The sequence below is a fragment of the Chamaea fasciata genome, unplaced genomic scaffold (genome assembly GCF_029207755.1).
Source record: "Chamaea fasciata isolate MVZ Bird 193981 ecotype frontalis unplaced genomic scaffold, bChaFas1.0.hap1 SCAF_8, whole genome shotgun sequence".
Taxonomy (NCBI): domain Eukaryota; kingdom Metazoa; phylum Chordata; class Aves; order Passeriformes; family Sylviidae; genus Chamaea; species Chamaea fasciata.
This window is the reverse complement of record NW_027094093.1, coordinates 3239610-3260555: the sequence shown is the minus strand read 5'-3', so window position 1 is coordinate 3260555 and position 20946 is coordinate 3239610. Positions and strand designations below refer to the sequence as shown.

Genomic DNA, 20946 nt, shown 5'->3' with positions numbered 1-20946 from the left:
ACGGAGACTGTGCTCTTTTGAAAACAGTTTTCCATTACTCATTCTGATCTTAAGAGGTCTGATTTGTTTGGGCCTCTTTTAAGTTTCACTAAAAAGAGCTACAGAGACTCTCGACAATTGGTCCAAATTGATTCCTAAGTGCAAGAGGTTGAATTATCCAAACAAAGTCCAGGCTAGGTGAAGCCAGAGGGCAACAGACCCAGTTTCCATTTTGGGAAGCAAGTTGAGATGTGGAGGCATAGCTGTTGCTGGGGAGACCCAGGTCAGAGTAGTAGGAAGCCTGCGTTGACAAACAAAGCAAAAAACAAAAAACAACTCCTTGAGAACTCAGCTTCGTCCTTTGTTTCTTTAAATGGGAAGCAAAAGGTGAATTAGGTGATTACAAACTGCAAAGCAGTCAAAGCGGTCACAGATGCAAAATAAGGAGAGAACTCCATTAAAGCTGTGAGGATGTGTGAAAATTATGTAACCTTTCAAAGCACTGGAAAAAATGCACTGGTCAGAGAGCTGGTCAGCTTCCTCCAGAGATGCTGAGGAGTTTATGTTCTGTTAAGCTGCACCCCCAGGAGGTGGTGAGATCCCAGGAGATGGAGAGCAAAGCCAGGGACCACAACTGCTGGCTGTGCCCAGCAGAAAATGCGAGCAGCCCACTGCCAGATACTGCAAGACTCAGTGGGGAGAAAACTCTTGTCTAAGAAGTGAGAATTTAAACACCTCCTTTAAATTAAAAACCTTCTTGCCCTGTTTTCTGCCTTGCATCCAGTCATCCCTCCACTTTTGGTCCACTTAAGGGATGTTAACGAGGAATGGCTGTTCTGAAAGATCTCACACCTTCACCTCCTTTGCTACTCTCTCCAGAGGTCTCCTTTTACACCTATTCCCTGACACCTTTCCTCTCCAAACATTTCTCATGAAGGTCTAGGGAGCCAAGGTTCCCTGCTTTCAGCAGCCAGCTCCTCACAAACCCTAACTCACCCTTGCTTCACCGCTGTGATCCATGGAGGTGTTAATTTCCTCACAAAGGAGGGAGATCTGTGGCAAATTAAAGAAATCTGTCTGCTTCCTTCTGTCACTGCAAGCAAACAGATGTTTAGATAGGACACAATACCCACAGGTACAGGCTGAGGGCAAATCATTGTCCAACCTCGGGAAAAAAACCTAACCCAAGAAACAACCAACCACAAACCAAAACCCCTCAAACAATGCCTGTGTAGCAAGACTTTTACTGAAAGGACACCTGAACTGAACTTTGAGAAATCACTTCCATTCCTGCTTAGAGTTTGCAATCTGCACGTGGACCATTTAAGCACGTGGCAACAATCATATTTAAGGGATCAGCCCGTGGCACTGCAAGTGTCCACATGGAGATGAGTCCATTCTGTGACTTAAAACTAGACACCTGCTTTGGAAACAGCCATTGCCACCAGGTCCATTCATCATTTCCCCGCTGTCCTGGAGAATTTTCCTCTTTTTCATTTTTCCTTTGTCACTTTGACAATCTTTAAGATTCAGCTTGGTCTTTTTGGAGAGAATATTCCTAAAAAGTGAATGTCAGCCAGGCTGGCATCAATTTGGTTTGAAGTTTCATCTATTCTGGGTTGCCCCCAAACTTTCCTCCCCCTCCTAATGAATGATTAATCCAAACAGCAATGGAACCACAAGGAACTAACGATGTCGCTGTAATTAAGCCTTACTTAGACTAAACCCCCATGCTGCAAACGCTAATTCCAGGATGATTTTGAATTATTTAAATGGAAACCAAACAACCTCTTCTCCCTGGATGACTTCCTTGCAGATATTTTGCTCTCCCTGGGGTCCTTGGAGCACTGGAGTATGTCAGTAAAGAGTAAGAACATCATTTGTCACCAGTGCAAAAGAATAAAGCTCCTTGAACTCGTCAAATGGGCCAGCAAGAGTGCCAGCAACAGGACAGGCTGTTTCCTTAGCAGTTCAAGCAACAGTATTTCATTGTCTCTTATCCACATAATGCCAGCTAAATTATACGACAGCAGCAATTTTAAATGGAAATGTGAAATATCGGGCCCTGTTTCACTGTTTATCCAGGCTCCTGCTTAACTTCATGCCTACAAAGTAACCCCCTGCACTCCCTCTCATCTTCAGCGTGTTATTGCTCAAACACTTGGCTAAATGGAGGCTTAAAAGGAGTTTATTTTTGGCCTAAACACTGAGCTTTAGGCTGCATACCAATAAATTTCTTTAGAAGCCTTGATAGCACAAAGACCAACAGGCTCTGAGCTTTGGTCTGGCTTTGTTCAAATAAAGGGAAAAAAACCCAAAACCCTCAGAGTTCCCCCTCTGCCCCCAGGCTGTGCGTGGACAAACCCTTTAAATCATGTGCACAGTCCCCAGTATTTAACGAAGCAGGGCCAGGAGTTGCCATCATTGACACCACTGACACACAACACTCCTTGTGCTGGAACGGGAGGGAGGGAACACTGTGACCTGCATCCTCACAATGGAGTTAATAATTAAGCTTTTCTGGACTAGAAATAAGAGTCCATCAATGTTAAGTAGCTAAGTGGGAACACTTGCAACTGGCTCTTCAGCTCTGCAGACGCTTCCAGAGACCCTAGGATATGGTTTATAAAAGGAAAAAAAAAAAAAACCAAAACCCAGAGGCACTTAGTTAAGCAAACTTCAAATAAACGTTGTGCATCTGGGGAAATTTCAAGATCCAAAGTCCATTTTAACGATTCAAATCTCAAGGCATGGACTAAATTAGGAGATTCAGTACTAGAGCATGGCGTGAACACCTTGCAGAGGTTGACAAGCAGTCACTCTGTTTCCAACAGCTGGAAATCCTCCCTGCCAGTGCTGTCACAATGTAATTTTTACCCAATTTCATTTACAAGTTAAAGCAGTTGTGGCTTCCAAGACCTTTCTGTACCAATTCCTGAGCCTCCCCACTCATGGCCTGATTTTTGATTTTTTATTTCCCAGACAGCTTCCTGCTGCACCTCCAGTGTCTGACAAACTCCAAACCCCACAACATGCAGGACAGGAAAAACCTGCTTCACCGCCAAAAAAGAATTTGCTAATTAGCTTTAATCCCATTAAATGGAGTAATAGAATTTTATAACAATAGAAATAATCTACTAACCCTGCTAGATTTTCTACTCTGAGATGATCCATACACGTCTTCCTCATAACCATTGGTCTGTTATGGAAGGAAAGGGAAAAAAAAAAAAAAAGGAAAACACAAAAAAAAGGAGAGAGGAAAAATTGATGTAGACCCCAAAGGGAATGTTTAAGCAAATGTCATCACTTATGAAAAGCAAAGGCAGGAACAGAACTTTTCAAAGATACACCAGGAACAGGAGCAGCGCAGGATTAGGTCATGATTTCAAACATGAGGACACGAACATTTGTGTCACTACCTCTCTAACAGCCAGAAATGTCAAGGATACTCCTGCTTGCCCTTTTTGATCCCCTCCCTTTTTTTTTTTCCCCCCTCCCCTGTTATTACTGCTCTATATTCAAACACTCCGTGAAGGGAATAGGGGACAAAATGGGGACAAAAAGGAGATCAGAGATAACAATAAAGGGCATATATCATTATAGCTATTTACACCTCAGGCAGCTAAAAACCTAAAAAGCAGCAAATTGTAGCAGAAGAATTAACTCTATTTGAGAAATCCAGCTTAGCAAACACGCAGTGCTGTGTAAATTCTCTTCTTTTTGATTTTGAGCATCAAAATTAAACCCAGACAGCGGCCATCTGCCACACCCCAGGATTCTGCAGCAGTCTGAGGGCTAGGAGGAGATTTGGGGGGGCTCAGCTGTCCTCCCTGGTGTCAGGAAGATGTTTTCCCTCAAAGGAGGAAAAACAAACAGGCCCAGAAGGACTGTTCCACAAACAAGGTGAGGTGCTTCAAATCCCAATGGCAGCAGGGCTGGGAATAAAACAAAACAATCACAGTGACACAGTCCCGAGTCTGGGAATGTGAAGAAGAGAGGACAGACCCAAAAGTCACCTCAATTGATAGCATTAAAAGCTCACGTTTCCCCAGCGATTCACTGCTCTGGTATCACCTCACAATGAGCCCTGGTTTAACACCGAAAACAAGGCAGCACTCTGTGTATTTGGGGTGGGGGTTTAGTGGAAATTTAATTTGAATTTCTATTAAAATTAAGTTTTGAAGTCCACGTTTTAATGTGTTCCCAAAATGAAAATCCACTCAAACCAATCTGAATCAATTTCCAAGAGAAATATTTATCATCCACTTTACAGCAGCTTCCATGAAAAATTAAACAAATTGACTTAGAAACCAGTTCAGAGCCAAGCTAGGAAAGCTACTTCTGGGAAAAGCTTAGATTCTCTATTGAAATGCAATATTATCACTCCAAATGGAAGGCAAACATCCAAGTTTCTTTTATTCAAGTACTCATTTGAAATACTGCTTTCTCTTGTAGCCTTCTCACACAGCTTGGCTTCTTTCCAGTTTTACCAGATTGGGTTTTTTGTTTTTTTTTTTTTTCCAGGCTCCTTGAATTTCTCGAACACTTCCCTGAAGAATGGTTAAAATGGATCTCCAGCAGCTCGGCCTCAGCACTCCATGCAGACCAATTACCTCCACCAGCCCTTTTATTGCTACACTGAGGACCTGTTTGCCTTTTTCAGCTGCGTAATACTGACTAAATGTAACCTCAGATCACTATCTGAACCATCCTATTACTTTGCAACAGCACCTTCATTTTTCCCAGATGTGGTATTCCTCATTTGTTTTTACTGTTATTCCGTTTTGACAAGCTGCTTCCTGTTTATCATCAGTATTTTCGCTCTAATCCTCTATGAAACTGCCTTCACTCCCTGCACTTAGCCAGCCAGGCAATACTGGTTCCTGGGGAGCTGCTCTTCCCTCCTTAAAAAACCCAGATGATGCTTAGATGGGAACAGAGCAGCTGAGATCCTTCCCAGCTGTCTTGTTTTCTAACCAAGTTATTTTCCAACTGTACATTCCTTTCACAAGAACGAGATCTGGCCCATGGTTTCAACTAATGTCACGTAGAGACAGGCCAAGAGCCTTGCAGTCCATTTACAATGACATCCTTCATGTCCTTAAATAATTACCCTGCTTAGGAACTCCAGCTGGATTGGCATGATGAATTTGCCACAAGCCCAGGTTAATTCCTTGTCACTTTACAGTTCAGGCCCTTCGAAAGGAATCTCTCTCATTTGCCCCGTGTCCTTCAGATTTCAGCCCGAAGCCCCAGAGCTGGGGCCACTTCCCCTACCCCTCTGACCCATCCTCTCCAGAAACCTCTCCAGTGCATATTTTTGAAGGCAAATGCTCCAGGCAGCTCTCGGAGAGCAGGGTCAGTTTTATCAGACCTCATTGACCTTTGTTCTAGGCTACGTTCACATGCAAAGCATCTGACCCTCGTGAAAACTGGAACAAATAAAACTGCATACTGGAGAGGCTAAAATGACCCAATTTTACTTGTCCTCCCTTCAGTGACCCTGCTTCCCTCTGTATTTTCTTCTTGCCTGTGACAGACAAAGGCAACCGTTTCACTGTCACCGTGTCCATTTCTGCTGGTAATGTTTTTTACCTCCGGCTTTCTCTATCGCACATCCAGCTTCCAGCCCTCAGGAAAATTCTCTGCTCAATTCCAGTGTAGCAAAGAACCCCAGCCCAGCCTCCACCTGCCATGTGGAGCCTTCCCTCCACAGAAATACTCCCACTTCGCCCTCTTTTGTGTCCTCTTTGCCTGCCTGGAACTGCTCCCCATAAGATTCACCTCTGACAGGGGGTGGAATGAGATGGGCTTTCTATCTAGGAATTTATTTGTTTATCTTTAAGTTTGGGCATGCTTTGCTTCTCCTGATCTGATCTTACAGAGGGAAAAAGAGAGTGAACACTTAAACCACTACACTAAATCTGGCAAACAGAAACAGGTGAACGTGAAACCACTACAGGGCCCTTTTAGCCCAAAACATTTGGGATTCTATGATTTTCTCTCCATTTTCTCTCAATTGCCTATTTCTGTGTCATGTTACAGCTCAAGTTAGGCAGTTCCAGTAAGGTTTTGAGTTTTTCCACATGCTCTCAGCGTACAGCACTGAAATAAGAGTTTGGGTTATCCCACATTTTGGAGATGAACTCGTGCTCATTATTCCCTAGCAGGTGCTGATAGTTACGGTGTATCCTTGACACTGGGCTGGCAGCTCTTCACACTTGCACACACTCCTTGTCCTGCCACGGTGGGTTTGTAGGCAGAACCCTCTCTGAGACAGATAAAAATACATACTGCTTTGGAGTAGCTCTTCTTTTTGGTCCTCTCACTCTCTAATCCAGCCTGCAGTGGGATTAAGAACGCAGGGTGAGAAGATCAGTGAGTCTGTGCACACCCATCTGGAGCCAGGCATGCACATCCCCATGCAGGAACAGGAAAAGAGCACGGCTCAGGGAGCGCCCGGCAGCGAATCCACCCTCGGAGTCAAACGCCCGGTTATTAGGGAATATTGTTAAAATCATGATAGCTCTGTTAAATTTAGCAGCCGTGGTTCCAATCAGTCACGCTGGCTGGGTTCTGTCAATTAACAGAGCTCCCAGCTGTCCATCCTGGCTGTATCAATACAGCCATGCAAAACCCAAATGTGTTGCAACTATTCCGGGATGTAGGTCACGCACAAATAGATGCGCTGCATTCCTAACTGGAAATTGCGCCGGGAATGAAGGAGAGGGGGAAAGCAGGAGAATCTATAGAGCTGCAATACCCAGTTTGCTTCCTGCAGACACCAGGACACCTCCAGTTCAACACAAGGCAGCGGGAAATGTTTTAAACGGAGCTTTAATCCTCACTGCCCCTTTCTGTTCTTTCAGGAGCCAGTTTCATCTCAGTGTTCGTGACAGCAAATACTCGCTGTCAAAGCATTATTATTCATCTGATTTTGTCCTCTAAAGTGAAGGCAACACAAGCTGCAGCTTTGGTAGGTGGTGTGTTTGTCCTATCACCTTTGCTAGATCTGTTTACAGCGAGTTTATGAGAGTTTTATTCCTTTCCAGATCTGTGCTGAAATAAATCCAGACGCATCTGGTCCAACGATGGACAAGCTTTAACAGAGAGAGCATTTTAGGGGAAATCCAAACTATTCTGCTCCGCCTGTGGTAACTACTGAGCTAAACCTAGCTCAGATCTCTCTAACCATTTGTCACTTCTCATCTGAACTGTGTCAGCGCAGGAGGAGAGGGAAGTGGCATCCTGACATCAGAGACCGCAAACTGCCTCAGGATCCTTCCAGATCACCCTGATCTCAGAGCAGTTACCACAACCTGTGTTAGTTTCTTCTCCATGATTAGTTTTTGAACACACACACACACACACTCTGCAACTTGCAGGCTATTCTCACCACTGGGTAGGTGCTGGCATACTCCAAATGAGACTGTAAAGGCATGAGAGGAGAGGAAAATCAGAGGAAAAAGGAAAACACAAGTTATGTCAATCAAAGGAAATCCCCAAAACAAACCAAACAAACACAAAAATAGGCAGGGAGATGTAAATCCCAACTAAGGAACTTTGATAATGCAGGATTTCTTGCACAGAGGCACAAGTTTGGAAGGTGGGAGGATACAAAACAAGGATGCACAAATTAATCACAAGTGACTGATAACAAAACAATATTTCATGCTGATGGTGTTGGATTAGAGACAGCCAGCTGGGAAGTGGGAGAACCAGGACAAATGAAACAGAACAGGGACTGAAGAGAAGCTCGAGAGCCTCAACAAACACAGGCTGATGTCATAAGCTTCCCTAGAAAAATCTGCATGATACAGAACTGAGCTTGCAGAACTCCTGAAACAGGAGTGACAGGAGCTGTTGATGGGTTCAGGATCATCACATCACTGAAGAAGCCTCTCCGTGGCAGCTGAGGAGCCACAGATACAGCCAAACCCTGGACCCTGTTTGCAGCACAGTCACAGCTGTGCAGCTTCAGTCAATTTGTTGGCCTGGTCCAGTGAATATCTCTGGAGGTTCTGCAGTGTGTAGTGCTGCCTGCTCCACCAGAAGCATCCAGAAGCTCCCCAAAAGCCACCTCAGCACACCTCTGGTGCCTGCAGTCCAGGCATCCACTTCAAAAATATTCCAGGAGAAAAGGCCAGAGTGAAACACACACGGATCAGTGGGATGGTGAAGCCCTAGGGAGAAGTGAATGTCTGATATTGGCTCATTTCAGTGAAAACTTCCTGCACAGAAGCTACAAAAAGGAAGCCCCGGCACCACCAGCCCCTCACAGTGCAAGGAGTCTGAGTGCCAAAGATGGAAGATGAATTTTCCAAAAATGGCATCCTGCAACGATTGGAAGGACAGACTTCAAATATCCAAAAAGACGGCATCATTCAGAATTCTCAAAGTCATTTCGGAAACCCTTCGTGGACACAAGACAGCTGTTTCTGATGCTGTCTTCAGGCTAAAATAGCTCCAAAGCCAAACTGGAACTCAGGTAATTTTTTAAGGTTGGTCAAAATTTACGGGGCTTTTGGCTTTGTTATTTTGAAGACAGATGTGGCAAGAGCCAAACCTTTACAGATTATCCAGGGATATGGTCAAATTACTAAAAGCATCTCCTGTAAATCCACACTGCAGAAGTGTTCAGAGAGGCTGTTTACAAGGGTCTGGAGGAAGGAAGGAAAGAATGGCTTCTAGCTGACAAAAAATATGCTTTAATTGGGTATTAGGAAGAAATTCTTCCCTCTGATGGAGGTGAGGCCCCGGCACAGGTTGCCCTGGGAAGCTGTGGCTGCTCCCTGGAAGTGTCCAAGGCCAGCCTGGACGGGGCTTGGAGCAGCTTGGGATAGAGGAAGGTGTCCCCGTCCATGGCAGGGGGTGGAACAAGATGAGATTTCAGGTCTTTTCCAACCCAACCCATTCTGTGATTCTATCAATTAATTGTGAATAAAACAACTGGAAGATGTAGAAGGGTAAATTTCAGCTCAGACTGGCAAATATTTACGTGCTTCTACAATCCCAGTGACACAAGAATAAGGGAAGGAAGCTCTGTCAAAACTTCTCCCGTTTTTGCCAAAATGTCAGCGCATCCACCAAATGCTGCTTTATGGGGACGGGGCCTGTGTAACATCACTGAGAAACACCAGCATGGAAAATTTCAGCCAGATCCTTCTGCATTCCTTGCAGAAGGGCATTCCTTGCAGAAGTGTGAGGAATTTGGGGCCAACCCACAGGGCAGCTTGGAGGCTGCTGTTCACTAGGCCAGCGCTGGTTATCGCAGCCCGAGACTGCTCGGGGGAAAAAGAGCAAGAGAAGCTTCTGCAAGGGATGGTGAGTGAGGGGGCAGAATGCAGGGCTTCTGCCCTTTAAATCCATATAAACCACGGGATTGTGTTGCAAAAACACCTCAGGAAGAATCAGTGGTGGATTTCCACGAAGAGAAGATGTTTCAGATGTGATGTAAACACAGGGCCAGTGTGTTTGCATCGTGCCACGTTACAGCCAGGGATAAACAACCCATTTGTGTTGTCATCACCTTCCAAAGAGATAGAATTGATATTTCAACTGAACTAGAGATTTTTTTTTTTTCCCCCTCTCCAAGAAATACTTCCATGTGGCAACATTTAACCCTAAGTAAAATAAACACTGCTTTTCACGTTCAGCTGTGCAGAGAGGCTTTTCTTCACTGGAGCTTTGAAGCATCTCCTAGCTCTGAAAAGCACTCAAGTTTGTCAACTTGAGGAAAAAAGGTTTTAACAGCATTTCATAAGTAGCAATAAGGATTCCACTAAAAAGGGAACAAGGCAGCACTTTATATTTTTAAGCATATTTTGTGCAATTTTACAGTGGTATCCCTGAGCAGGCTCTGCAGCAGCAATTTTTTTTTTTTTAATGGGTCTCTAGACTCTATGTTATAACAGAGTTAAGGTTTATATAAATGTGTGTTAGCTGGGAAAATACTGTCTGGACATTTTGAGGAAAAACCTGTTTGAACTCTTCCTACAGATGAGTACTCAGTGCTTTGCTAATCCCGCCCTTCACAAAACTCAGGCCCGCAGATGATTTTCAAGAATTTCTAAAGCATTTTTAAAGCGAGTAACCAGTGATAGGACCTAAGGGAATGGCTGGAGCTGTGTCAGAGGGATTTGGGGTTGGATATCAGGAAAATGTTCTTCCCCCAGAGGGTGCTGGGCACTGCCCAGGCTCCCCAGGGAATGGGCACGGAGGCTGCCAGAGCCCCAGGAGCATTTGGACAATGCTCTCAGGGATGCACAGGGTGGGATTGTTGGGGTGTCTGTGCAGGGCCAGGAGTTGGATCAATGATCCTTGTGGGTCCCTTCCAGCTCAGGCTGTTCTGGTTTTTTATGAGTATTCACCTGCAATTCCAAAGCGCTCAACACTTACTCCCACCGATCAATCACTTCTGGTTTCCTGACCTAATAAACACTGACCCCCGCTAGCACTGGCCCTTCCCACAATTCCAGTATCAGGAGTGAAAGAGGGGAGCTTACAAGGGGTGCATGCAGATCCCACTGTCTTGGCTAAGTCCTTTTCTGCAAGAGTGAAGAACAGTGACCACAAAGCGTCCTGCACAGGGCACGCACTGGAGAGAATCAGCGATCCACGCGTACTTGAAAACACCCAACATGGAACACGTCAGGGACGAACCCCCCCGGAGTGTGGGGACACAGGGGGACAGTGACACCCGTACACAGACATGCACACAGAGATTGCAGAGTTTACCAACCCTCAGGCTTCCACGGCTACCCACTGACATGCGCTCATCTTCATCCGAAGCCTAGCGAGAGAGAGCGTGGAGACAAAAGAACAGTGAAAAGAACACAGGTAACAGGCACTGAGGCAAATGCTGATGGCTTTGACGGGACAGGAGGAGGGGAGAGATGCACAAGCTCAACGTTTTTAAAAAAGAATTGCACTGAAAGTGTGTGCAGAAAGCAAATTAAATCATAACCTGCCCAGGAAACAGCCAAGTGTTTTACTGCAGGGAGAAGGAGGAGCTTGCTCAGGTGTTTCCTGTTCTATGCTCTTGGCCCTTTAATGAATATTAAACACTCCAAACAGGTTATTTCCCCACTTTCCACCCCCTTTATTCTCGAACATTTGCAAAAGCTCCCTGGAGTGACTGGGGAGAGGGGCAGAGAAGTCAGGAAGTGGCTTTGGGGTTTTCCACTTGCCGGGGGTGGCAGGAGCTTGTTTTGGTTCTTTTCTTTTGAGAAGGAAGTGCCTTATACACGTCTGTTTTCTTAGTTTGAAACGTCTGGCTAAACAAAAAAAGCAAAAGTAGGTACTGACCGAGGCATTTCTTCGGGCTCTACGGGAATAACGCTCACTGTCTTCCTACCAAGGCAGCAGAGAGAAAACAGAGGGGAGGTGTTGAGAGGACACACACAGCAACAGAACGTTCCAGAAACACACACTGAACTCCAGTAACGCTTAGGAGCCAGTAAAGTTAAACCAAACAATGGGAGATGACACCCTGTCCAAGCAGAAAAACCCTTCCTCCCACCTCCGTGACCCCAAGTTTCTTCCCCTCTGCTAGACAAACACTGGAAACTCCACGGGATGTTTTACATTTCAACAAGCTGACTTTAACAAATTGATTTGTCACTGAATTTGGAAACAGCAGTAAAAAACAGGAAAAAAAAAAAAAGGTTTCAACCTTGAAGTGAACAGATTCTCACAGGTGAGCTGATTTCCAAGCAAGGGAACTGCCAGTAAGGTGGAGATATGCTCATCCAGCAAGGATCTGAGGAGACTCAGTGTGAGTCTGGGGCGGGTGGGTGGTCCATGCAAATCAGTATTTACTGATTAATTATCAAAGACCAAGGAATTTGGGGGAATTTGGGAAGTTACCTTCCACACTAGAAGCCAGCTGTTCAGTTTTGCCTTTTCCAGTGTGCACTACTCAGCTCTGCAGGGCAAGGCCACAGCTTTCCTCTGGCATTGCTGGTAACTGGTTTCATAAACTTAGGGTCGAAAGACATTCGAAGCCAGTGACTTCCAGCCCATTAGCAACTTCTTTATCTCATATAATGGGTGTAAAAACAGTCAGATGTTGCTAGTGGCCAAGTCTGTAGCTGGTATTCACTGGTTTTAGCTAATTTTAAAAGCCAGGGCGTTGTATTATTGGAAAAAAGTGAGGATGGCCACCGCAGCAGTAATAAGTCCTCTGAGAGATTCCCCTGGGCCACTAAGTGCTAAGGGAAATGAAACAGCATGAATGAAACTTGCCCACAATTTACCTGAAGGCAGATTTTAAGAAGACTCAAATGGTGATGAAACCCACAAGAAGTAAAATGAGCACAAATACTCCCCGTATCCCAAGGGGCTTTAATAGGTTTTCATCCTAACCTACTCTTCCAGTCAGAGCGTGGACACAGGTCTATAAAAACAGATGGCTCTAACCCAGTCCTTGCCAGTTTTAGGTTGATTGAAAATCACATTTCAGTTGGAAAAGCAGGACTGTGGGATTGCTTGGAGCGGAACTCACACCCCCAATGCCTGAAAATACCTACTTTGAGGGATCTCAAACTCTATCAACACACAGAACTTCAACACCCAAAAGCTGTTGAGCTATGTCGATCAAGTCCTACCATCCATTGCTCGATGTCTCCCCACTTAGTATCCAGCCCATAATATTTCTACAGACAGAAAAGGGGGAGAAAGAAACAGAATTTAGATGAGAAAAGCAGACACAGAACATTTAGACATGCACTGCCAGGCTGTGGCCAAGCCACACAGCTCCACAGGAACGTGCCAGGGAGAGCTGTGGCACCGGAGCCCTCTGTAGCACGTGCCTGGGAAAAGCCGCCTGGAAAGGGGAAAAAGGGGAGTTTGGGGATGACCAGGGTGCTTCTTTCTCCCTCAGCAGTGCAAAAGCCCCCATGCTGGGGGACAGGAGCAAGGAGAGTAATGAGTCTTGAATTCCTGACCCAGTTAAGTCAAGACTCATTACAAGAGAGGCGAGCGCAGGACACTTCCAGGATGAAAATTGCTGTCAAGTCATGTTTCCCGTAAAGGTTTGTCAAGCTGGGCAGACAAGTTGGGTACAACTCATCTCTGGGCACCCTGATTTGCTGGATTAGAGCTCCACAGAGCTCCTTTCAGAGCACCAGGCTTTTTGCCTACGTTTGACCCACCTGACAGCAGTGGCAGCACCAACAAGGGTACAAGAGGACAAGATCCACCAGTGCAGGCCAAGACAACACTGAGAACTTCCCAGTGAACTTGAATTTCCTCCAGGCAGCAAGCTGTTCAAAGATCCACAGGTTTAATGGGACTTTTCTTCCTCCCCGAACAAGCCTGTCAAATTTGGTCTCAGGAAGTTTGTGTTTTTAATGGTGCCCATTAAAATGATTCCTGTGTGAATTAAAATCACTGGCCTAAAGCGCAGCAATAGCCAAATGGAAATCCTGCTTAATTAAGGAAGAATAATATGTCTTTTAGAGCTTTCTTACAGGCTTGAGGAGGCAGGAGTATCAACAGCCAAAACCTTAGGAAATGATTAAAAGAAAAATCAGAGACCTGTTCTGTATTGCACTCTGGTTTTAGCACTCACTCAATGGTATTAATGTAATTTTATTTTCACCCTTAAAACCTCATTCACTGTTTATTGATAAACCCAAACTAACAGCTGCACGCTCTTCAGTGCTGTATTACTTTTCTCCCACTTCAGATTCATAACCCATGCACCAGCTTGTTATAAAATTACCTGTTATGCACATTTCAGCCTGAGAATCGCCCCTGACAATTTCATGAGCTCCCAGAGCTGTGTACACGATGAGAACCTACAGATTATATGCTTTGTAGTAAAGCAGGTCAGGTAAAGCCTTATTAGAGGCTTTTTAGCCATTAACAGACTGAGAGCATGTTCTAACACTAGCCATCAATTTAAAAAACTGAAACATGCTCTTAAAATGGAGAATCCTTTTTCACACATTGGAAGGATCCATAAATACACTTGTAATTTTTTTAGGGTTTGCTGGTTCCTTTTCATGCCCTATGTTCTCATCACTGTCTGACACACTGGCTTATGAATTCAGCCTTGCAAAAGGCAGATAAGGAAACAACCCTTACAAGACTTGCTATGCCACAGTTTAAGTTCCACTTACAGGCTTTTCCTTCTCCATTTCAAGTTACTCAGCTACGTACTTAACATCCCCTGAAGAAAAACCTTAATGAATGAGACTGCCCAGAGACTATCTTTAATTTATAATCTTTTAAAGAGCACGTGTCATACAGGACTGAACTGGCAGCTTTTGAGCTCTCAAGTGTTCTGACCCCTCACAGCCACTTTTCCCAGTTCTCTCTCTACACTGACTCTTCTCTTCTGCCCCCAGGGGCCTGATTCCAGTGGGTTAAAGGAGGAAATGGTGCTTTTCCATTCATTTAGGTTTCAGTTAGAGGCCCTTGCTGGACTCAGGTTCCCTTCTGCCTTGAAAAGTGATATTGCAATTAAATAATTAATGATGTTAATACCATTGAGAAAGAATTCCAGATGCGATTTGCTCACCGAGTGGCAGTGAAACTGCCAGACTCGCAAACACACCACGGGATGTTGGGAGGATAACCCACTTATCTCCTCATCCATGTCAGGACACCAACAGTAAACAACCTCCTGGGCTCCCACGGGGCTGCTTTTGCACCAGAAGGTTAAATTAGTCCCCATAAAGAAGATTAATAACGAGCCTGTCGAACCATGGGCAGACGTTGAGTCACTCAGCGTGTAGTCAACTCCAGAAATAAAACCAGGAGTGAGAGGGATTTGTAGCCAAATTGATGGGGTCAGGATTAAATACCAGAGCACATGATGTGAGCAGCTCTCTTCATATACATACACACTCAAAGAGGAGAACAGCACTCCCAAGAAGCACATGCAGGGCTGGGCCAGGCTTTGAAACATGCAGTTAGGGCAGCTGGAGTGCCAGAACAAAACCAAGCACACCGTGGTTTAGGAAGACATTCATCACTCAGCAAGCAATAAAAATATCTCAGGAAAAAAGGAGAAATATTCAATAAGGTAGAAAATGGCAGGCTTGAAGAAAAATGTGCCTTCTCCCTCTTCTCTGTAAATATTCTTTACAGAGCTATTCCTGTTTCTAAGTGCCACACAGTTCACATGCTGAAAGTGCAGAACAGCCAGACACCACGACACAACCCCCGGAATCTCTGTGGCTACATAGCAAGTGACCTCAGTCAGAGCTACTGTTATCATCCTCTTTGCAATCATCATGGAAAGGAAACTGGGAGGAGGGAAGAGATCACGACTTTAAACGGAGATGAGAGAGGATTAAACAATATAAAAGCACATTTAACGCTTGGGTGCCGTTGGAAGGAAGGCCATACAGTTTATTTACCCAAGGATTATGAATTCAAACACAGCATCCCCGATGTCCTTCAGTGACTCTGTGCATATAAAGTCATCTGAAAGTTGTTCTTCCTGCTGGCACCTGTTAAATGCTTGCCCAGCCTGAAACACTTGCAGTGATTTTCTTGGCCTTCAGCAGACGAGCAGAGGTGACACACAGGTGACACAGGGAGCCACCGTGCCCTCCTCTGACCCTGCTTTGCCAAGTCACTTTTCTGTTATTGCTTATCCTTTGCCAAACAGGCTGTAGAAAAAAAATTGCATAAAGTGCCTGAGCAGATATCTTACATGGGTCATCTTCCCCCACTCCCCTCGATTGTCCACCCCACAAGATTATGGGCGGGGAGGGCAGAATTACATTGGAAATTTACAGCCTGCTGGGCATCTCCCACTCTTTAGAGGATTTCCAAGGTTGGGCTTGAGGATCTTGGAGGTCTTTTGTAACCTAAACGGCTCTGTGATTCTGAAATTGTAGCAAGACTCACAAGGTGGGAAGGCATGCAAATGAGAACGAAAGCAAGCAAGCCCTACCTTCTGGACCTGATAGATCTGGGGGGAAAGGGAGAGGAAAGAAACAAGGAACAAAGCTAGCGTGAATGATGGATACAAAGCAACGCTCCACAGCTCGTTCTAGAGGGAAAAAACAGCATTTATAGAGAAAATACAGCAGAGCATGAATACAGAGAAGAGCACGGTGAAGCCCTGTGGATTTAGGCAGGACAAAAGCAGTGCTGGCATCGTGGGCCTCCTCCACACGCCCGGCTAGAACACGGCATTCCTGTTCCCATTCCCACCAGGCTCTGGGATGCACACGGGACATTTTATCCCTGGGCTTTGCACCAGGCCAGGGCCCAGCCCAGCTGTGAGCCAGGACCTCTCAATTTTCCAGCCTCCCCCCACAACAGGGATGGACGCCCAAATATTCACCCGGGACAGGTCGTGTATCTGCCATCACAATAAAAGCAAACAGCATTAACTCCAGACCAACTGCTCCTCTCAGAAGGCCAGAATTTGTCCTTGTGGGATGAAGCACAGTTACAAAAGCACCAACCCCACACACCTCTCACCTGTGCACAGCACAGTGCCAGTATGTGAAAACGCCAGGAAAATTCCTTGCACATATATTGCTGGCCTTAAAGGATCCCTGCAGGTTGCTCCGTCAATTTTTAATGCTTCTGTGGAGACTCACGCTGTTTTCAGGCTTTAATAAATGCCCTGCTGACACTGTTGTTCCATAGTCTTGGAGCACTTTGATAATACACAAAACCTTTACAGCTGCTCTGCTGCATCTGAATTTTGTGTTCTTGGAGAACTGCCCTTGACTGATGAGCCTTGTGGATCCACGTGAAAACAGAAAACATGGCTTTTCTCACATCTTTCCTGAAACCAGAAATGCTTCTGGGCTCAAAAAAAAAAAATAACCCCAAGGAACCCTTCTTGTTCAAAAACACCTAGCTGGCTGCACAATCCTCTGGTGGCCAGGTAGTCAGGTCTCCCAGACTGCGGGGTGTTTGGAGGATCCCTGCCATTCACTGCTCTCATGGGAATGCGGCTCCCAGTGCTGGGAAGCAAAGCTTTTGTCTCTCAATCCCTGCCCTCCTGATCAGGTTCCCCTTCACGAAGGACAACTGCACAACCCAGATTAATGCCTCAGCAGCTTTAATTCCCGTTCCGGTAAGCGCGGGAGGGAAAAGTAGGACCCATTTAAAAACCAGCATTCCCACAACAAGTAACCGCCCCACTTCCCTTCCCTAAGAAAGCCATAAAGAGGAAAATGAACTGGACCCTCCCACAAGGCTGCACACAATTCCAATCTCTGGCTTCTCCGTGGCACACTCGGAGTGCCTTTCATCCACACACGGGAGCCAAGGACCACAGGTTCAAACGTGGCAATTACCACAGAGCTGATTAATCTCAAAGCTTTAACTTTTCCATGCTGGTTTTTTTTCACCCGCGCCTCGAGGCAGCTCCATGGAAGCCTTATTTTTCAAAGCCCAGGGCTCCAGGCTTGGCTCAGCAGGTATTCCCTGCCGAGTCCAAAGCGAGGCATGCAAGGAGCCTTGTGCCCAGATTGCCAAATGGACAAGATAACAACGGGGCCCTTGTTCAGGCCAGGCACCATGGAGAGAGGTGGGGAAGCCTGGGAGATAAAGCCAAGTGCATCATCTGACTATTCCAGCTCTTTACAAAACCTGGAGTTTTGGAGGAACCCATTAGCCTACAGGCATTACAACAGCTCTGCTCCAAAGTGACTGATCCCTCAGCCGAGCACGAGGGAAAGGTGTCCCTGTCTGTGGCAGGGGGGTTGGAATTAGGGGATTTTTAAGGCCCTTTCCAACCCAAGCCATTTTAGGAATTTGTGATGACACTGTCCTCTTTGGAAAGTGTGGTACAAGAGAAAACATACACTTCTAAACAATCCCCTCTGTTGCAGATGTGTCCTTCCCAAAAAGAGCCACTACACATCTAAGAAGTCAAATACTTTAAAGAGCAGTTGCCTATATTAGGGAATGACCAAAAAAACCCCAAACGTGTTTTGTCCACAGTATTGACAGTAGAAAGCTTTCCTGGTTTCCTCATCAAAGGCGGCTGCCTACAAAAATAAAGTTTTTCATAGAAATAGCTTTAAAACAGGGCAGAACAAGCCAGTGCTGCATGGTTAGATGGTGGCAGAAGAACAGTCTGCTACAAACACCATCCACATCATCCCTCTCCAGATTTTTCTGGGCATCTTCACACTGAGTGTGTAAGACACAGATTAACCACCACAAACCTCCTTCGTTTCTTCCCTGCTTACGTAAGCGCCAAGTTTCATAGTCAGTCTCACCCCATCCCATTCGAGCCACAAGAATCTGCTTTTCCCATTTGGTTGGGTTTTTTTTTTTTTTTTACTAGAAAGCATTGGTAGCGTATTTCATTCCGAAGAAATACAAATCCAAAGGGGGGAAACTATGTGCAAGTGAGGTAAGGAAGGAATTGACAGAACAGCCAAGGCAAGTTTTATGCTGTGCCCTTAAAGCAAATGCTGCAAATGAAGGCAGGAGACCAGCACAGTGCACTTGCCTTGAACTAGAAGTACAGGCTCATCTGCTGTGTGAACTGGCAGGGAAGAGTCTTATCCCACCGATTAAGGAGTGGGAGGAGATCAGACTCTTTTCACTTCAGGCACTAATATCAGCTTACACTGTGGTCTCCAAGTGTCAGCCCTTAAAGAGACATTTAAAGCCTTGCCAGCAGAACACACAGAAGGCACTCCTTCAGAAAGCATTCTCCACAATCAGCCCTACTGCTGCAGTTTTTACGTGTCTCCAAACTGCTACTGTTAAATACTGCTGGGGAAAAAAAAAAAAAAAAGCTTCAATATATTTCAGGTCAAGCTTCTGAGAGGGAAAAAAAATGCACAGGAAAAAAAAAATTCTTCTTCCAATTTTACTTTGTAGCCCCATGAGAATTAACAAATTATTACTCAGAAGAACTGGGCTGTCCACTCCTGGCTCGCTCTTCTGCGTGAATTAACAATAAATACCTGAGTGCACACAGGAATTTGTCTCAGGACCAAGCACATCACAAAAATACAAGCCAAAGGGACTGGCCTCAGACCCTGTAGCTGGAAACCAAATGTTTCTAAAGCACAGCAGCGTGGTATGGTAAACCAGGACCCATCACTGCTCTGACTCCCACCAATGGTGGGAAACCAGGGAAGGGAGGAAATACCACGTATTTTAATTGTCCTCCCAGCTCAGAACAGGCCCTGGCAATGAGTGCTGTCCTGAACTCACTGATGTGTGGAAGCAAACCAGCAAACCAGAGAATTTAACCAGACCTCCAGATTAATTATTTACGTCTTTGGTGGGTAATGACGACAAGGCAGCTCTGAATGAGAAGTCAGAAGCATTCAAACTGCTACACTTGTTAGACCTGTGCCTTTCCTAAAGCCTCACCGCCAAGAACACATTCTCTAATAAATATATAAATTGATTCACATCTCTGATTCAAGAGTGATCAATACCCTTATCTTCAGTGGAACTCTCCAGGTCCTGGGCTGATCCCACAGTGTGGGCAGTAGGAAAAGAGGGAATTCTGTCCCTCTGCCCTGCTCAGGTGAGACCCCACCTGCAGAGCTGCCCCAGCCCTGGGGCCCAGCACAGGAAGGACCTGGAGCAGCTGGAGACAGTCCAGAGGAGGCACCAGGGTGATCCCAGGAATGGGGCAGCTCTGCTGTGGGGAATGGCTGGGAGAATCAGGAATGTTCCAACAGGAGCCCCATCCAAAAGGAAAGATGGTGCAAGACTATTTACAAGGGACTGGAGTGTCAGGACAAGGAGGGAATGGCTTCCCACTGCCAGAGAGGAGGTTGACATTGGATATTGGGGAGGAATTTTTCCCTGTGAGGGTGGGGAGGCCCTGGCATAGGTTGCCCAGAGAAGCTGTGGCTGCCCCTGGACCCCTGCAAGTGTTCAAGACCACTGGCTGGACAGAGCAACCTTGGCTAGTGGAAGGTGTCCCTGCCCATGGCAGGCGGTGGAACAAGTGAAGTTTTAAGGCCCTTTCAACTCAACACATTCTGGGATTCTGTGATCGGGTCACGATTCTTGTGCTTGCTTTTTTCTTCAGCTTCAGAAAACACTTTTCATGTACTCAGCTTATCCTTTGCTATGAAACTTGTGCTCATCTTGTCCTCCTTAGCTTCTCCTCCCTGGAGGAAAAAAAACCCAGTGAAGAAACCAAACCAAACAACCCAAACCACTGGCACAGTTACCCTTCTTTGTGCTGCCTGGCACGAGGTGGTGCCAGGTGATGAGACGTGCCAGGTGATGAGTGCTCTGGAGCACACCTGCAATCCTGCCCCACCGCAGTGCAGTCTTCCACAGGAACATTCCCACATCTCGCCCTGCAACTTAGAGCTCTCTGCCAAAAACCCATCTATGCCTGCTGTGCAATTTCTCAATTGTATGCCCAGACTCTTCAAGCAAAAGTCACCCAATTACTTTAAAACGAGGGAAATGAAGTGCAAGATTGAGAGATGTCATAAATATGAGGTGGTGGGCAGGAGAGGAGCCAGTTTCTGAATCCAAATCATTAAAACACCCTCTTTCACTGCCACAGTTATAGCCTGTAATGGTAGCACCTGGAAACTTTTAACTCAGACCAGCAGTGTAAATATATTTTCAAGTAATCCACGCTCCACAAGAAGCCTGCCAGGGCACGCACACGGCTTAAGGCATGAAAAACTACGTGCAGACGCAATAAATTCATTTATTGCTTTTTAACTCCCAGAAGGGAGTTAGGGCTCTAAAAAGCCTTCTGAAGTAGTAAAGCAAGTGCTTTAACTTCTGGTTACTTAACATGGCAGCAGTGGAAAAGCGCTGTTTATGTTTCTGAAAAGTTTGCGAAGGGAAATGAAGATGGCAGAGAACCAGGTGTACAGAACCCAGTGTCACAGCAGGTTCCCCTCCAAGGAAGGGGTAGGTGCCAAATATCTTGTGTTGATCACTGCTCGGGATGTTCCGTATTTATGTTTTATTATACCTGCAAGACACCTGTGGCAATGAAAAACTTCCTGCAGCTACTCTTAATATCTTTAC

General features: G+C 45.7%; 1 protein-coding gene across 10 annotated transcripts in view; it reads right to left on the bottom strand.

Annotated features, from left to right (window-relative positions):
* LRRFIP1 (LRR binding FLII interacting protein 1) overlaps positions 1–20946 on the bottom strand; it is a 101401-nt gene that overhangs the window by 34370 nt on the left and 46085 nt on the right. For 4 of the 10 annotated variants that reach the window (XM_066189414.1, XM_066189406.1, XM_066189407.1 and 1 more), the window contains exons 3-10: positions 15893–15910; positions 12588–12635; positions 11287–11331; positions 10721–10771; positions 7376–7408; positions 6274–6321; positions 3122–3178; positions 200–280 (exon numbers count right to left, since the gene is read on the bottom strand). The exons of 3 other annotated variants lie outside the window; for them this stretch is intronic. In XM_066189414.1, coding sequence (XP_066045511.1) covers positions 200–280; positions 3122–3178; positions 6274–6321; positions 7376–7408; positions 10721–10771; positions 11287–11331; positions 12588–12635; positions 15893–15910 — 381 coding nt within the window. The remainder of the gene's footprint in view (positions 1–199; positions 281–3121; positions 3179–6273; positions 6322–7375; positions 7409–10720; positions 10772–11286; positions 11332–12587; positions 12636–15892; positions 15911–20946) is intronic. 3 more of the 10 variants (XM_066189408.1, XM_066189409.1, XM_066189410.1) reach the window with 3 other exon arrangements.